Here is a 17,640-nt window from a genome sequence, read left to right on the forward strand (position 1 = left end):
CCGCCTGCCTGTCTACAGAGGAAGTGGTGGAGGCTGGTACTATTACAACATTTAAAAGGCATTTGGATGGGTAAGTGAATAGGAAGGGTTTAACAGGGATATGGGCCAAATGCTGTCAAATGGAACCAAATGGGGCATACTTATTTAGGATATCTGGTTGGTATGAGTTGAACCACAGGGAATGTTTCTTTATTGTATTTCTCTGATTCTATAAAGTTATAACAAGCAAAGGGAATAACCAGAATCCTGTAGATGGAGCACATCTGAACACTCAGAAGGCATTTCATTCAGTGCAGCATAAAAAGTTAATAGACAAGGTAGGGCTGGAGGTGATTTATTGGCTTGAATACAGGATTGGCTGAACAACAAAGCAGATAGATGGGGTAAATTGGTCTTTTTCTCGTTCATAGAATCCCTACAGTGTAGAAACAGGCCATTTGGCCAACAAGTCCACACCAACCCTATGAAGAGTATCATCCAGGCCCATTCCCCAGCCTTATTACTTTATATTTCCCCTGACTAATGCACTTAACCTACCAATCCCTAAACACTGGGTAATTTAGCATGGCCAATTCACCTAACCTGCACATCTTTGGACTGTGAGAGGAAACCCACACAGACAGAGAATGTGCAAACTCCATACAGGCGGACACAGTTGCCCAAGATTGGGATTGAACCTGGGTCCCCAGCACTGAGGCAGCAGTGCTAACCACCTTGTTGCCCATTGGCAAAATGCAACTTTGAGTGTCACAAGGTTTGGTCCTCAGGCTCAACTATTTACAAACAACATTAATGACTTGGACGCAAGGATAGAAAGTACTATAACTAAATTTGCAGATGACAAAATGGGTGGAAAGTTGTCAAGAAGAAATAAATTTACAAATGGATATGGATAGGTTAATGCATAAGCCAAAATTGGCAGATGACATTTAACATGAGAGAAGTTATCCATTTTAGTCAGAGCAATAGAAAGGCAAATTATCTAAATAGAAAAAACTTCAGAGTGCTTTGGTGAAGAGAGATCTGGCATCCTTGAGCACAAATTATAGAAAACAAGCATGCAGTTAATAAAGGAAAGCAATAAACTTCAATTCCCCCATTTGGCAAGGAACAGAGTATAGAAGTAGGGGTTGCTGCAACTGGAGAAGACTTTAGAGAGACCACACCAGATGTACGGTGTACAATATTGGCCCAAATACCCAAGGGATGTGGTTGCATTAGAAGCAGTGCACGGGACTCATGAAGTTGATTCCAGAGATGAAGGGTTTGTCTTAAGACATATTTAGTAGTTTAGACCTATACTCTGTAGTTTAGAAGAATGAAGAGAGATCTATTTGAGGTACAAGATCCTAAAAGGGATCGACAAGGTATATGTGGAAAAGGATACTTGCATATGTGGAGTAATCTAGAATGAGGTCAGTTTTAAGATAGCAATAGATTTAAAACAGATGAGAGATTACTTCTTAGTCATGAATTTGTGGAATTCATTACTTCTATGGTGGATGTTGGGACATGGAGTAAATTTATGGAGAAAAAGATTTTTAATTAGTAATACGTTGAAGTGTTTAGAGTGTTGGTAAGAAAGTGGAGTCAATGCTGAGGTGAGGTCTGCAGATGCTGGAGATCAGAGCTGAAAATGTGTTGCTGGAAAAGCGCAGGTCAGGCAGCATCCAGGGAACAGGAGAATCGACATTTCGGGCATAAGCCCTTCTTCAGGAAAGGGCTTATGCCCGAAACGTCGATTCTCCTGTTCCCTGGAAGCTGCCTGACCTGCTGCACTTTTCCAGCAACACATTTTCAGTCTTTATTGTATTAAATGGCAGGGCAGGCTCAAGGAGGTGAATTGCCTACTCTTGCTCCTAATTATTATTTTATGATTAAAATGAGGCATTTGCAAGAAACCATAACTGTAGGAACATAGATCTCAGTACTTGAGACAAACAAGTTATGCTCGATTTTTTGGTCTTATTGATAGATGTCAAAGATTCCTGGCCATTCAAGCACAGGAGGATTGCTGCAAGTATCTTGTTAACCATTAGCTTCAGGAGGAGATTAACAAAAGTAGCAAGAGGTTTCAAAAAAAGTTTTGAAATGGTCTTTTTAATTTAAGCTACAAATGGAGAAATGGGAAATGGTCAGGGCAGGGACCATTTCAGCCATTCTGAATTCTACTGATCGAAGGCCTGGCTGGCTTGTGTGTTAAGGTTAAGGTGACAGGGCAGATTGTTTTACTGGCAAGGTGTATGGTATCCATATCCATATGGAATGACCAAAACATCTATGCTGACAGTGAATAGACTTCAAAGTCATTGGAAGGCATTAGAAGTGGCAAGTTGGTAAATGGTTATACTTTAAACAAAATAGGAAGATGCAAGATAACACATTAGTATTAAAAACAAAACCCTGTTAACCAGGATCACAAGCATCAAGAATTCTCAGATGCTCAAGATTCTGTTATCAGGATCTTTATTAGTAATTTGTAGGGAATATAACTACCGTAGACAGATATACTGTTATTGATAACTGGTCCAGGTTACTTGATTTTAAATGTACATTCATTTAATGACAATGGTGAGTTGAGTTCTCCCATATGCCACCAGTATTTCTCAGGCAATTGAGAGATTTAGGAAACAGAACCCCCAACCTCTGTGCACCAGTCACCTGGAAGATTACTTCACTTGGATAATCAATGTGAGTAAAATTGCCATGGATAGGGATTCGAAGAGAAAGATGGCACTGTCAGATCTAATTACAAGATGTTTTCTTAAAATATTACTGAACTTCAGCCTGTCACAATCTGAGACAAAACACAAAGATACAGGCACCTATTCTCAGGCTTCTGGTAGCTCAAACTCATCTACTCAGTGTATGAGGATTTTAACAAGATATAAAGATTTCTTTAGCTTTGAAAGAATAATCTTCAGGATAGGTTCAAAGGTAAAAGCTAGCTCAAGGATTAGAAATTATCAGGTCTGGTATAGGAAGAGAAAGGATGCCCTTGGGAACTAATAATTACTTATAGCTGGTTCTGAGAGAATAAAGAATCTACTTAAATGGCAGGGTGAAGACTAACGATGGAGGGAGATTTTTGGTTGCATTAGATTTTTAGTTGCATTAAAACATTAACAAGAGAATTTTTCTGTAGTGTTTCCAACAAAAAAAAGTCTTCACTCAAATGTTCTTTTTAATTTGTTAGAATCTTAAGAAAAAATTGCAATGCAATCCCTTTAGATTAACCACTGGCAGTTCAAAAGTTAAAATTATTAGTTTTACAGGGAACACCACAACAAAAAAAACATACAATACCTTCCTCAGTGAAGGCCACATACTTACACTTCCCTCTAGTGGTTTGTCCATTTCAGTTCCTTTTGGATTGCCACCTGTTAAGCAGAGCAAAATGAATGTAATCTTAACAACATTCTCCTCCCTCTATTTCCACTTTCTATTCTTCACTAATTTGTTTCTCCACAAACAACCAAAGGTTTAAATATTCATTAAAATTCATCGCTCTAGGACTTCATCTGCCTAGATTTCAAACTGAATATCCATCTCTACTTCTGTCCCATCCTTTAAATTCTACCTCATTCACTAAGCTATTGCTTGCATGATCACTTCTCTTAAAATCTCGTATGACACTTAATTTTCTCCAGTTCATGTTATGAACTGCCTTGGGATATTTTATATTCAAGACACAAAAAGAGTGCAAACAAAATGCAGATTATTGTATATCAATGTTCTGTCACATTGATGACCTTTCCCCCTCTCGTGGGAACACTTGCTTAAAATCTCTCAGGCAAGCAGACTTGCATTGGCAAATTGTGCCGAGAACCATAAGGTATCCTCTATCTCTGAAACAAGGCACTGGCACAGATGTGGGTCTGGGTGGGATGCTGTTTGGAGGGATGGCGCAGACTCAATCGGCTGAATAGCCTCTGCACCGTTGTGATTCTATATAATATGGAAAGCAGCCCCAAGTGGTACTGCCCCCACCTTTGGAGCAGAAGGCCTGCATTCAAGTCCTACCTCCTCTACAGGTATATAACAACTCTGAAGAGGCTGAGAACATATTTAAGAGCTGGGTTCTTTCCTGTTCATCTTTACTCGTGCTGAGACAGTCATGTAGAGGTAATATCAATTACTGTGGATAGAGATGCCCAGGCTGGCCTGGGACAGTGCTGAGCAGGTGTGGCTTCAAATCCCATAGCAACTGATAAAAGGAGCCCTGATTGTCTCTTGTGGAGCAGTGGATGTACAGGTATCCCTATACCAAGACAGGAGGGTTAAAGTTCTACCTGTTTCAGACTTAAAACATTCCTGAACAGATTGACAAGAAAATATCTAGATTTGACAGTACGATAAGGGCCAGAAGATCAAGGTTCATGTCCTGTGTAATAACATCGCTAAGCAGACCAATGTCTAGAAACAAAATGAATCATCGAAGTAAAACACATGAAAAGGAGCCCTTTAGCCTATCGTGTCCACACCAGCCTGCAAACATTTATTTCAATTAATTCCACTTACAGCACTTGACCCATAGCTTTGTATGCTATTTCAAGATTGGATACTATTTTTCAACATTTCAAAACATTTACAAATATTTTTTAAAAGGCTTACATTTATAAAGAATTTTTCATAATCATTACTGTCAATGAAGTACCTCAGTTACATAGTCACAATGTAGAGATGCAGTAGAAAGATACCCCAGAGCCAAACCTTAAGTGTACCAACGTATCCTTCAGCTTTTGAAAAAAAAATTAATAAATAAAAAAATTACAGACTTCTATGGCTGGGGGGGGGGGGGGGGCTTCAAATGCAACAGTAGTTTTCCTTCCTTTAGGATTCAGCTCCCAACAGCTACAAGGATGTGTCACAGTATTTCACATCAGGTTGTGTAAAAAATACAGCTCAAGTTACAAATCCCAAGGTAGCAAGTTAACTACACAGTATAACTTTTGAATAGGTGCAGACAATTTTCTAGCCCACCTGTTCAGAACTGCTATGAGACCCCTCTGGAAGAGGTGGGATTTGAACCCAGATCTCTTGGCTCAGAGATAGGGACACTATTACTGTGCCATAAGACACCCCCACCCTATCTGAACTTGTACAAAAATGAACCTTTTTTCTAATCAACCTGTTCAGGAGATATTATTACACACCTCTGGAACAGGTGGGACTTGAACCTGGGTCTTCTGGTCCAGGGATAGGGACACTATCACTGCACCCATTTAGTCTGGAAGATGAAAATAACGTTCGCCAATTCAAAAGGGTAGCGTTTGTGACAATTCGATTAGTAACACTTTGTTTGGGATAAGTCACATTACCGTGGTCTGGAGAAACAAATCTGACGGAGAAATTCAAAATCAGGACAGAGTTTCCGTGTCTGGGTTAAGAAGGTGGCCACTGGTTTAAACACATCCAAAAGCAGGCGGCTGGCCGTTCATGGCGTGAGTTTAGTGTCGGTGGATATTTAATGTTCTTACCAGGGTTGAAGAGGTCGGTTACCCTAACAACGGGGCCTACTCCGGCAGGAGGCGGCCTGCAGCCTGTGCCCCCTCACGCTGTCTCCACGTCCTGGGCTCGGCTTCGGCCCCGGCCCGACTCTCCCCGGTACAGGCAAACTCCCGAGCCCAGGTCACAGGCTTATGGCTGTACACGGTAATATTTCCTTGTTCTGCATGTACTTTTTTTTTCCTTCTGAAAGTCAGCAACACCTCTTTCTCTCTCTTTTAAATCAAGATTGAAAAGGGAAATGGAAAAGCCTGATAGCCCTGTGGTTCCTCATGTAACCTCCACTGTTGATCTCAGTTTAGAGGAAAGATAGCCACTTAAAGTTTACACGTGGAACATGGGCTTTCCAATTTCAGATGTTCACTATATTTCAATAACAGATAGATGACAGAACGTTTTCTCTTTGCCCTGCAGGAAGAAAATCTCTTGCCCTCATTCGTCTTGAATTTTCTGTCTCAGCATCATTGTTACTATCGTTATATTACTATTACTATCACTTATTTATTATCAGGGTGAAACAAGATGTGAGCAATTGTAATTGAGCACTACCTGAGAATGTGTTGTAAGTAGGTTCAATTGACATCCCAAAAGGAATAAGATAGTTGATGGGAATTTTTCAGAGTTACAGGGTGAAGGCAGGAAAGTGGCACTAGTTTTACTGCTAATTTGGAAAGCTGGCAAGGATAAGATAGATAAAATTACTTCTTCCTTCAATTTTGTGATTCTGAAATGACTGCTTACCATGTAGCAGTTATCCTACCACATACCGATAACACCAAGATAATGAATAAATAGTAAATAAAAACCGAAAGAACTGCAGATGCTTATAAATCAGAAACAAAAAAAAACAAATTTCTGGAAAAGCTCAGGAAGGGTCACTCAACCCAAAACATTAACTCTGATTTCTCTCCATGGATGCTGCCAGTCCTGCTGCGTTTTTTTCAGCAATTTTGTGAGTAAGAGAATAAATAAAAGCAGACCATTGCAGATGTTGGAAATATGAAACAAACACAGAAGATGTTGGAGAAACTCAGCAGGTCTGGTAGGATCTGTGAGGAGAGAAACAGTTAATGTCTCAAGTCCAAAATGACTTCAGAACTAATCAATAGTGTTGACTCAATCACTGCTCTATACATGTGCATGTAATGTGCAGTCAGGAAATGTGTAACCTTCAGTCCAACTAATGTGTGTTTCCACGTGCTTGGGACCTTTAGAAGGGGTGCTGGAGGATGAGTTGAAAAAAATGCCATACAGTGCAGTAAGGTACAGGTTTTAAAACCAGCAATCTTAGGCCTGATTCTGTGTCAGATTGGGTCAACTAGTTCAGCTGAGATCAGAGGTTACTCGGACCACTCAGACTGCAGGAAAGAAAAGATTGGTGCTTGAAGTTTGATGAATAATTTGGCCTGCCGCTATACCAATACTGCTTCTCGCCAAATAGGCAGATCAGATAGTCCACTCATTTAATAAGAATTAAAATTCAAGCATTGCAGCTTACAGTAATGTAGTGTCATAGAGTCATACAGCACGGAAACAGATCTTTTGGTCCAACCAGTCCATGCTGAACATAATCCAAAACTGAACTTGTCCCACCTGCCTGCTCCTGGCCCATATCCCTCCTTTCCTATTCATGTACTTATCCAAATGTCTTTTAAGCAGTGGTGTAACACCTCCACCACTTCCTCAGGAAATTAATTCCACATGCAAACCACCCTCTGTGTAAAAGCTTGCCCCTCATGTCTTTTCTAAATCTCTCTCCGCTAACCTTAAACATGTGCTCCGTAGTCTTGAAATCCCCCATGCTGGAGAAAAGACAACTACCTACCAACTCTATTTATACCCCTCATTATTTTATAAACTTCTATAACATTGCCTCTCGGATAGCCCACATTCAGATATTGTACCTGTAGTCATTTTATTTTAATCCATAGACACTACTTAATTATTTTAAAAGATTTTCTCTCCTCTGGATTGCAGTTACCATCCAGGCCAGAACAGCCTGCTTAATTGGCACCACACCTACTCCCTCTGCCATTGACACTCAGTGTGTATCATGTACAAGATGCACTGCAGAAATTCAGCAAGGCACCTTAGACAGGACCTTCCAAGCCCATGACCACTTCGAGCTAGAAGAACAAGGCCAGCAGATATTTGGGAACCATGACTACCTGCAAGCTCCCTTCCAAGCTACCCATCTTCCTGACCTGGAAATATATTGCCATTCTCACAGTATTGCTGAATCAAAATCCTGGAACCCCCTAACAGCATTGAAGGTACGTCTACAGTACAATGTCTGCAACACACCATCTCCTTCTCAAGGGAACTGGTGATGGGCAATAAATTCTAGCCCAGCCAGCAATGCCCATATCCCATGAGTGAATTAAAAAAACTTCAAAGATCAGAAACCTAACCTGGTTCATAATGGCATTTACCATCTACAGCATATACAGCCATAACTCACCAATGGCTCCTTTGACAGAACCTTCCAAACCCATGACCTTTACCACCGAGAAGGACAAGGGCAACTGATGCCTGGGACACAACCACTACAATTTCCCCTCAAAATCACACATTTTTCACTGTTGTTTGCTCAAAACCTTGGAAGTGCAATCCTTAGAGCAAGGTTGGTGTACCTACACCCCAAGGACTGCAGCATTTTAAGAAGGCACTTCATTGTCACATTCTGAAGGACAATTAGGAATGGGTGATAAATCCTGGCTTGTAAACATGTAAAAAGATCTGCTCACTTCCAGTTTAATAGACTGGAGTGATGTGATAGGTGACTCACCTGGTCAGAAAAGGGTGTGGGGTTGTGGACTTCTATTTAAATGGGGAAATCGGACAGTGGTCTCAAACCTTTATAGTTTTACTGTTGTGGGTTATGTTCTCTTGGCTTCAGAACTGTGACAGCTGAAAGGAGGTGACAAGGTTTGGATCCAACAGTTAAAATCCTTTCCAGCCCAGCTTATTGGCCAAACATAACAGGAGTTTCCCTCCTGACCCCCCCAACTCCAGACACCCAAGTTAACCTGCCATCCTCTCTGTGATTGGCTAACATCACTCCACCAGGAGCATCTACTTTTCATCACATACTCTATTCTCCCAATAATTTACACAATAATATCCCTGCCCCATTAGATTAGAATACTTCCCTTCTCCCATATTGACATTGTGCACCCAGATACTTATTATTTAACTCATCCCAGCTGCCATTTTGATCTCTCAGCCATCCATTCCTCTCTCCTATACACCATGACCTTCAGGATATCTCATGGGCCTCACCAGGGCATCCATCAGCAACTGCAGGTTTGTCAAGGATGGGTGGGGGGGTTCAGTTTGTCTCTTCCACAGCTACGTTTGTGTCCTGGAGATGGTCATTTTTGGAACACTTGAATTTTTCACAACCAATAGGAAGCAGTGGGACTGACTTGCTTCATTAACACTTGAAACAGAAATTAAATTTACTTTGTTGTATTTTATTTATACGGATAAATTAAGTTTGTGGTTGTGCCTGAAATAACTCTACAGAAGTTGGTATCCCATCGCCAAGTCATCCTAATTTAATGTGGAGAGTCTCTCAAAGTGAATACAATCTCTGACACTCCTGTTTTTAATCTGTCAGCCCGGGCTCCCTGATTGGACCAGATTAACAGCCCCAGTCAGGGAACTCATATTCTGTGAGGTTCACCTGGTTGACCCTGTTACAATCACTACAAACCCTTTAAGAACAGCACCTGTTAGTTTTAATTGGTGAAGTAACCAATTATCAATCATCATTAACAAATGAAAGAGGCAATCTCACACAAACTGTTCAGTGAACATGACCCTGATCATGCATCTGCTGAAAATCACAATTTACACCTCATACTCAGCTTCACCTTGTCTTCATGTATTTAATATTACTGCAAGCTTGATCTTACAGCTTACACACCATTAGCTATTCAACCCTGCCATTTCACCCTCACAGAATAAACCAAATTCACTGACACACTCTCACTTGCAGGAGGCAGCAGCATATTCTGTCCTTTACCCTTGCACGTTTTGATCACACTGCCATTAAATCTCTTCTGGAAACGTTTTTGTTTCATTATTTGTCCCAATACCACTCCCTCTGACCCAGCATCTCCAACACTTCCGCAGTTAATCTGTCTTATCTTCCAACCTATCACAGACCTTCCCTGCTTTTCTTTTCCCATCCTCTCCCATTTCACTTTCTAACAAACCCAAATTCTGAGGAGAGGTTATTGACCTGAACTGTTAACCCTGTTCCCTCTCCACAGATGTTGCCTGACTACCTGAATATTTCCAGTATTTTGTCTTGAGTTCAAAGTTCTTCAATGCCTCTCATTGTATTCCCTCTGGATTTAAGACTTAGTTGTGCGAATCATCCAACACCTCTGCAAACAGTAACAGCTAGGAGGAATCAATCAGCAACTAACTTGAAAGTGAATGAAGAGCCCTTTAAATAGGTGGGGATGGGGAAATCCTTTATGGTCGCCTGTACATAGTAAACGGTAGGGTGATAGCTAGATTGTTGAGTTCCAGAATAGCATTACTGGCATAAAAGTCTGTGTTGCTGTTGATTAATATTGCAATGTGATGTTTCATGCATGTACTTGTGCTGTTGCTCTGCCTAAGGTGGTACCTGGCACTTCCTGCAACAATATTGCGCACATGTGCCACAGAAGCCATTTTGGAACTCGATTATAGGCAGAAAATCATAGGTTTGCAGTATGTTTTTTAAAAATTAACTGTCCCAGAGAACAAGGATTCATTGAAGCTTTATCAAAATAAAGGAAAATGTTGCTGTCTCAATTTCCAGTTACTAAGAGAAAAAAAATTCTCAAGATGAAAGAATGTACATGCTACTCTTTCTCACTGGCCCTAATGATCTCTTTTGGTGATTAAGATCCCATTCCATACTCAAACTCATTAATCCAGAGTTTGTTGGTGGAAGTTGTCCTTACAAAGGACAGTTAGTGAGTCTAACATTGTGGCAAATAACAATTGATTTTTCAGTTTGTCATGTAGCTGATCCTCCAATGTCCTCAAAAGGAACAGGCTGTAAGTTGTAGTTTTATACAGGTTTATAGATTTCAAAAGCTCAGAGTGGATTCAGTTTATACTGTTTGTATTGATTCTGTATTGCAAGACCTTTGACCTATGTTAATGGTGCTACATAAATGCACATTATGTCATCCAACAGGTGTGGAGAAACCGGAAACAAAGTCTAAATCTTGGATTTTATCATATCTGGCCACTCCAAACACCCTTGGAAAATTCATTGATCCTTTTCTAAGATAGAGGAGTGAGACAAAATGTGCCTGTTTGGGTTTCTGACTAAAACTGTGAGATAATGTTTGTGGCAGTTCCAGACTTTTTACATCAGTGACAAGCACCACTCAGAAAACAGACCATATGTTACAATGCTGTAGTGGTAACATTACTTTTCCTCAATTGGCAGCCATTGCTCCCCACATTCAGGGGCAGGATGCCAACAATGTTGCTGACCTATGTTCATTGCATCATATTTAGTATAAAATACAAATGAACCTTTCTTATCAGTTGGGTTTCAATAGAAGTTCATGTCATGGAAGCAAAGTCCACAGGTATCATGAGCTGTGTGTCTCTGCAAACAGCAATTTACAGGACACAAGGCAGGGGGCTGTATTTGCACCTCCTGCCTTTACCCAGGTCATGTGAAGTACTTGGGATGGCCTGAGATTACCTAGTTCTGCACATTACTGCAATTGTTAACACAAGGATCTTGACACACACATCCGAAATACAGTTGCAGTCACTTAGCATATGAGAATAATAAATTGGAATTGCGCATTTTGATAAGAAGCTTTATCCAGCTTAATTTGTTGAATGTTTAAATAATACTTAAGCATTTTCAAAAAAAACTATTAGGTTGATTGCAAAGTGTGGGAAGGGATAACTTCAAGTAGGATAAGAAAGAAAGCTACAAATTCTTAAAATATGAAACCAAAGAAGGAAATGCTGAGATTGTGCAGTGATCCTTAACTCTCTTAATGTAGCAGGACTGATCGATTAAAGTGGTTAAGAGAGCAGAAGGAATGCTTGCCTTTAATAGCCAAGGCATAGAATTGAAGAACAGAGGGGCGGGGGGGGTGTTTGCCGGAACTGTACAAAAGCTTGGTAAGGCCACAGTTAGAGTATTGTATGCAGTTCTCAAATCCACATTATCGGAGGAATTGATTGCACTGGAGTGGGTACAGAGGCAAATTACCAGGAAGTTGCTTAGTCTGGAGAGCTTTAGCTGTGAAGAGATATTGGATAGACTGATGTTGTTTTTCTTGCAGCAGAGGAGACTGGGGGTGGATGGGTAGGGGCATGATCAAGTTGCATAAAATTATGAAGGACAGAGACAGGGTAGAAGGGAAGTAACATTTCTCCTCGGTGGCAGGATCAACAATCAGGGGATAGGGATTAAAATTAGGGGACAGGAGGTTTAAAAGGGATGTGAATAAAAATCCTTTCATCCTGAGGGTGCTGGGAATTTGGAACTCGCTGCCTGCAAGGATGGTAGAGGCAGAAACCCTCATAACATTAAAGAAGTATTTAGATGTACACTTGCAATGCCAGGACCTGCAAGGCTATGGACCAAGTGCTGGAAAATGTGATTTGAATAGTTAGGTGGATGCTTTCGACGGGCACAGACAAAGTGGGCTGAAGGGCCTTTGTGGAGTAGATCTCTATGACTTTACAAGGAGATGCTTCTGATTTGCTAGATCAAACTTAATATGCATGGAGACAACTGATGCAGCCATTCAAAAGCCACAAAATGTTTAATATTCTTTCATGACAAAAGCTATTATGTAAAAGCCTCCAGCATATCCTCAGACTGTGACCCCTGGTTCAGAACTCCCCAGTCATTGAGAACATCATTCCTTTGTTTACCCTGTCTTGTCCTATTAGAATTTTATAGATTTTTATAAGATCCCCTGTTATTCTTCTAACTCCAGTAAGTATAGTTTCTACTGATCTCCTCATGTCAATTGAATCAATCGTTGTTGCTCTCCATTGTCAGAACATCCTTCCAAAGTAGAGACCAAAACTCCACATAATGCACTGAATTTGGTCTTACCAAAGCCCTGTACAATTTAGCAAGAAATTCCTCTTCCTGTACTACTGCCCTCTTGCTATGAAGGCCAATGGATCATTTGTCTTCTTCACTGTCTGCTGCATCTGCATGCTTACTTCTGCAGCTGGTGTACATAGACACTCAGCTCTTGATGCACCTTCCGCTTTCCAAATCTGTTGCCATTCAGATCATAATCTGCCTTACTGTTTTTGTTACCAACCTAGATAACGTCACATTCATTTATATTGTACTACATCTGCCATGCATTTACCCACTCACTGAACTTGTTCAAATCACACTGAAGTATTTCTGCATCCTCCTCATGGTTCACCTTCCCACCCAGCTTTATGTCATCTGCAAACTTGGAGTTATTACATTTACTTCCTTCATCTATATTATTAATATGTATTCAAAACAGTTGGGGTCCAAACACTAACCTCTGTAGTGTCCCACTAGTCACTGGCTGCCACTTGGATAAAGATCCATTTGTTCTTAAGCTTTGTTACCTGTGTGCACCCTCAACGTCTCTGAAATAAGCTAGTTTAAACTAGTATGGCAGAATGTTGGGAACCAAAGCAGTAGGTCAGCATTTGGCAAAATTGCAGAGGAGGTAAAGGTTAAGTCAAGAAAGCCTAATGGAAAGAACAGGCAGGGACAGATTAATAAACATGACAGAACTGGCACTTTGTAGCCTATGTATGTTAATGCAAAGATTATAACAGGTAAGGCAGATGAGCCTAACGTCTGGATTAGTAAGTGGAACTACGATGTGTGGCTATTACAGAAACTTGGTTGAGAGAAAGGCAGGACTGGCAGTTCAACATTCTAGGGTTTAGATGTTTCAGACGTGATAGAGAGGAATGTAAAAGGGGTGGGGGAGTGGCATTACTTACTGAGGAGAATGTCACAGCTGCATGAAGAGAGGACATCTTGGAGGGCTCATCCATTGAGGCCATATGGGTAAAACTCAGGAACAAGAAAGGTGCAAACACTATGATATAGTTATACTATAGGCCTCCTGAGAGATAACAGGAGATACAGGAAGAGATATGTAGGCAGAACATGGAAAGATGTCAAAACTACAGGTTTGATGTAGTGCGCAATTTTATCTTCCCCAATATTGACTGGGATGTCCTCAGTGTCAGGGGCTTAGATAGGGCAGAATTTGTTAGATGCATCCAGGAGGGTTTCTTGAAACAATATGTTGATAGCCCAACTCGGGAAGCAGCCGTATGAGATCTTGTATTAGGGAATGAGCCTAACCAGATGAGCGAAGTTTCAGTAGAGGATCATTTTGGAACAGTGATCGTAATTCTGAAAGTTTTAAGACAGTTATGAATAAGGATATGACTGGTCCTTGGTGAAATTGCCAAATTGAGGGAACGCTAACTAGATTGGGGATACAAAGTTAAAAATCACACTACACCAGGTTACAGTCCAACAGGTTTAATTGGAAGCACACTAGCTTTCGGAGCGTCGCTCCTTCATCAGGTGGTAGTGGAGGGCTCAATCCTAACACACAGAATTTATAGCAAAAATTTACAGTGTGATGTAACTGAAATTATACATTGAAAAATTGCTTGCCTGTTAAGCCTTTCATCTGTTAGAATACCATGATAGTTTCACTTCTTTCATGTGAAAATCACAAAACCTTTTTTTAAAACGTTGCATTCTCAGGTTAGCTGTTAACAATGGTGATAGCTGGACAATATGTTGAAGGTGTTGGCCCCCTGTGTTCTCTGTCTATGCCATGATGTTTATGATTCTAATCTAAAAAGTGAGATAACAGTTTTACATGAATGCATGCAGTTTTTGAGCAAAATACAATGTAACCCTGCAAGTACAAATTCACCCCCAAAAATATATGTGTGCGTGTGGGTCTTTGTCTGTCTGTGTGTGTGTGTCTGTCTGGGTTGGGGGTTGTGAGTGTGAGAAAGCGTATGTGTGTGTGTAGTGAGTGTAGAGTGTCTTAAGTCTGTGAGGAGGTGCATGTGTGAGTGTGGGAGTGTGTGTGTCTGTAAGGGTCTTAACAGACAATCAATTTTTCAATGTATAATTTCAGTTACATCACACTGTAATTTTGCTATAAATTCTGTGTGTTAGGATTGAGCCCTCCACTACCACCTGATGAAGGAGCGACGCTCTGAAAGCTAGTGTGCTTCCAATTAAACCTGTTGGACTATAACCTGGTGTTGTGTGATTTTTAACTTTGTACACCCCAGTCCAACACCGGCATCACCAGATTGGGGATGGCTGTTTGAGGGTATGACATGTCTGACATGTGACAGTCTTTTGGCCAGTTGATCAAAGTTCAGGACCAGCAAGTTTTGTGAGTGAATGGTAAGGATTCAGGAATCCCAGATGTTAAGAGATATTGAAAGTTTAGTGAAAAAGTGAAAACAAACATTCTGTGTGGTTTAAGAAACTGAAATCACACATGGCCTTTGAGGAATACAAAGTAAGCAGAAAAGAATATACATGGAATTAAGACGGCTAGAAGTGGTCACGAAATGTTCTTGGCAAATATGATTGAGGAGAGTCCCAAGGCATTGTACACGTGTATTAGGACCAAGAGGATAACTCAGGAAAGGTCCACTCAAGGACAAAGGAAGGAATTTATGCATTGAGCCAGAGGAAGAGGTGAGTACTTTCCATCGGTATTCACCATGGAGAAGGATGTGGATGATGGAAAGATTAGGGATTGCTATGTTGATATTCTAGGGCATGTCAATGTTAAGAAGGAGGAGCTGTTGGATGTCTTGAAAAACATTAAGGTAGGTAAGTCCCCAGGGATATGATTTATCCCAGGATACTGAGGAAGGCAAGAGAGGAGATTGCTGGGTATGAAAGAAATCTTTGTATACTATTTCGCTTCAGGTGACATCCCAGAAGACTGGAAAATAGCCATTGTTATTCCAAAGACAGAGGGTAATTGTGGAGGGTATTTTTCTGACTAGAGATCTATGACCATTGGTGTTTCTTAAGGATCAGTGCTATAACCTCTGGTATTTTTAAGAGATATAAATTATTTGGCTGAAAGTGTGAGTGGTCTGATAAGTATTTTTGCAGACGACACCAAAATTGGTGGAGTTGTGGGTAGTGACAAAGGTTGTCAAAAGATACAGCAGGATATTGATCAGTTGGAAAGTTGGGCAGAGAAATGGCAGATGAAGTTTAATTGGGTAAGTGTGAAGTGATGCATTTTGAGATGTCAATTGTGTGATGAAATTATAGAGTAGATGCTAGGACCCTTAAGAGCATTCGTATACAGAGGGATCTTGGGCTGCAAATCCACAGCTCCCTGAAAGTTGCAACAGAAGTGCAACTTGCCTTTATGTTGATCGGGGCATTGACTATAAGCGCTAGCAAGTCATTCTGCAGCTGTATTGGAATGGTTGCAAAAGAGATTTACCAGGATTTGCCTGGATTGAAGTGTATTAGCTATAAGGAGGGGTTGACAAACTTGGATTATTTTTGCTAGAGTGTTGGAGACTGAACCTGATAGAAGTATATAAAATTTTGAGAGACGAGAGGGTGGATAGTTGAGTCTTTTTTCCAGGGTGGAAATGTCAACTACAAGGGGCCATAGGTTTAAGGTGAGAGGGAAAAGTTTAAAGGAGATGCAGTTTGCACATTCTCCCTGTGTCTACATGGGTTTTCGCTGGGTGCTGCAGTTTCCTCCTACAATCCAAAAATGTGTAGGTTAGGTGGATTGGGCCATACTACGTTGCCCCATAGTGTCCAGGGATGTGCAGGCTAGGTGGATTAGCCATGGGAAACATCGGGTTACGGGGATAGGGTTTGGGGGGGCTGTTGGGCTTGGGTAGGATGCTCTTCGGAGGGTTGGTGCAGACTCGATGGGCCAAATGGCCTCTTTCCTCACTGTAGGGATTCTTGAGATTATGATGTGTGAGGCCAGTTTTTTACGCAGAGAGCGGGAGTTGCTTGGAATGTGCTGCCAGGCGACTTGATAGCAGCAGATTTGATAGCAATGTTTAAGAGGCATTTAAAAAGCCAAATTAACAGGCAGGAAATAGAGGGATATGGACCACATGCGGACAGATAGGATTAGTTTAGAATGGCATCATGGATGGTGCAAACATAGTGGGCTGAAGGGCCCGTTTCTGTGCTGTATTGTTCTGTGTTCAGTGAACTAAAACCAAAATATTAAGATGCAGGAAATCTCAACTGCCAGTAAACATCCAGCAGGCAAGAAGCCAGGAGAGAGAAACAGGGTTACCTCAGGAATGAAGGCAGGGCTGAGAATTTCAGACAATTGTGAATCTTATCAAGATTTAATGTGGTAGAACTACATACAAACTCTATTAACAGTTTGGATGAAGGAACCAAATATATGATTGGTAAATTTGCTGATAGCTTAACAATAGATACAAAGTTAAGTTGTAAGGTCAGGTAAATGATTGGGCAAACATTTGGCAGATAGAGTATAATGTAGGAACATATGAACTTGTATAAAGTACTGTTTCGGAAACGATCAATGTTAAATACTGCATTAAGCTCCATTCAATATGATGAGATCATAAGGATTTGGGTGAGAAGGCAGATCATTTTAGGATCATGAAAGAAACAGTCCTGTTATATCTCCAAGTATTGTAAATAACAATGTCTTTCTAAAGTAACTTGTACATGCTTGTATCATGCAATAACCTAAATGATTTTTAAGGCAAGAGCCTCTTCTCATTAGACTACAAAATAGTTTTCCCTTATTAACTAGATCCAGGTCTGGCAGTAATCTAGGCTGAAAATTTGTTGCTGGAAAAGCACAGCAGGTCAGGCAGCATCCAAGGAACAGGAGATTTGACATTTCGGGCATAAGCCCTTCTTCAGGAATGAGGAAAGTGTGTCCAGCAGGCTAAGATAAAAGGTAGGGAGGAGGGACTTGGGGGAGGGGCATTGGAATTGCGATAGGTGGAGGGAGGTCAAGGTGAGGGTGATAGGCCGGAGTGGGGTGGGGGCGGAGAGGTCAGGAAGAAGATTGCAGGTTAGGAAGGCGGTGCTGAGTT

The 17,640-nt window shown here is 40.9% G+C and overlaps 1 protein-coding gene across 5 annotated transcripts in view; it reads right to left on the reverse strand.

Annotated features, from left to right (window-relative positions):
- LOC122563277 (ADP-ribose glycohydrolase OARD1-like) overlaps positions 1–17,640 on the reverse strand; it is a 57,380-nt gene that overhangs the window by 18,599 nt on the left and 21,141 nt on the right. The window contains exons 1-2 of one of the 5 annotated variants that reach the window (XM_043716963.1): positions 5,481–5,567; positions 3,334–3,380 (exon numbers count right to left, since the gene is read on the reverse strand). In XM_043716963.1, coding sequence (XP_043572898.1) covers positions 3,334–3,357 — 24 coding nt within the window. In that variant the 5' untranslated portion in view covers positions 3,358–3,380; positions 5,481–5,567. Of the gene's footprint in view, positions 1–3,333; positions 3,381–5,321; positions 5,444–5,480; positions 5,568–17,640 lie in introns of those variants that run through there. The other 4 variants (XM_043716967.1, XM_043716964.1, XM_043716968.1 and 1 more) reach the window with 4 other exon arrangements.

The sequence above is a fragment of the Chiloscyllium plagiosum genome, chromosome 26 (assembly GCF_004010195.1).
Source record: "Chiloscyllium plagiosum isolate BGI_BamShark_2017 chromosome 26, ASM401019v2, whole genome shotgun sequence".
NCBI lineage: Eukaryota > Metazoa > Chordata > Chondrichthyes > Orectolobiformes > Hemiscylliidae > Chiloscyllium > Chiloscyllium plagiosum.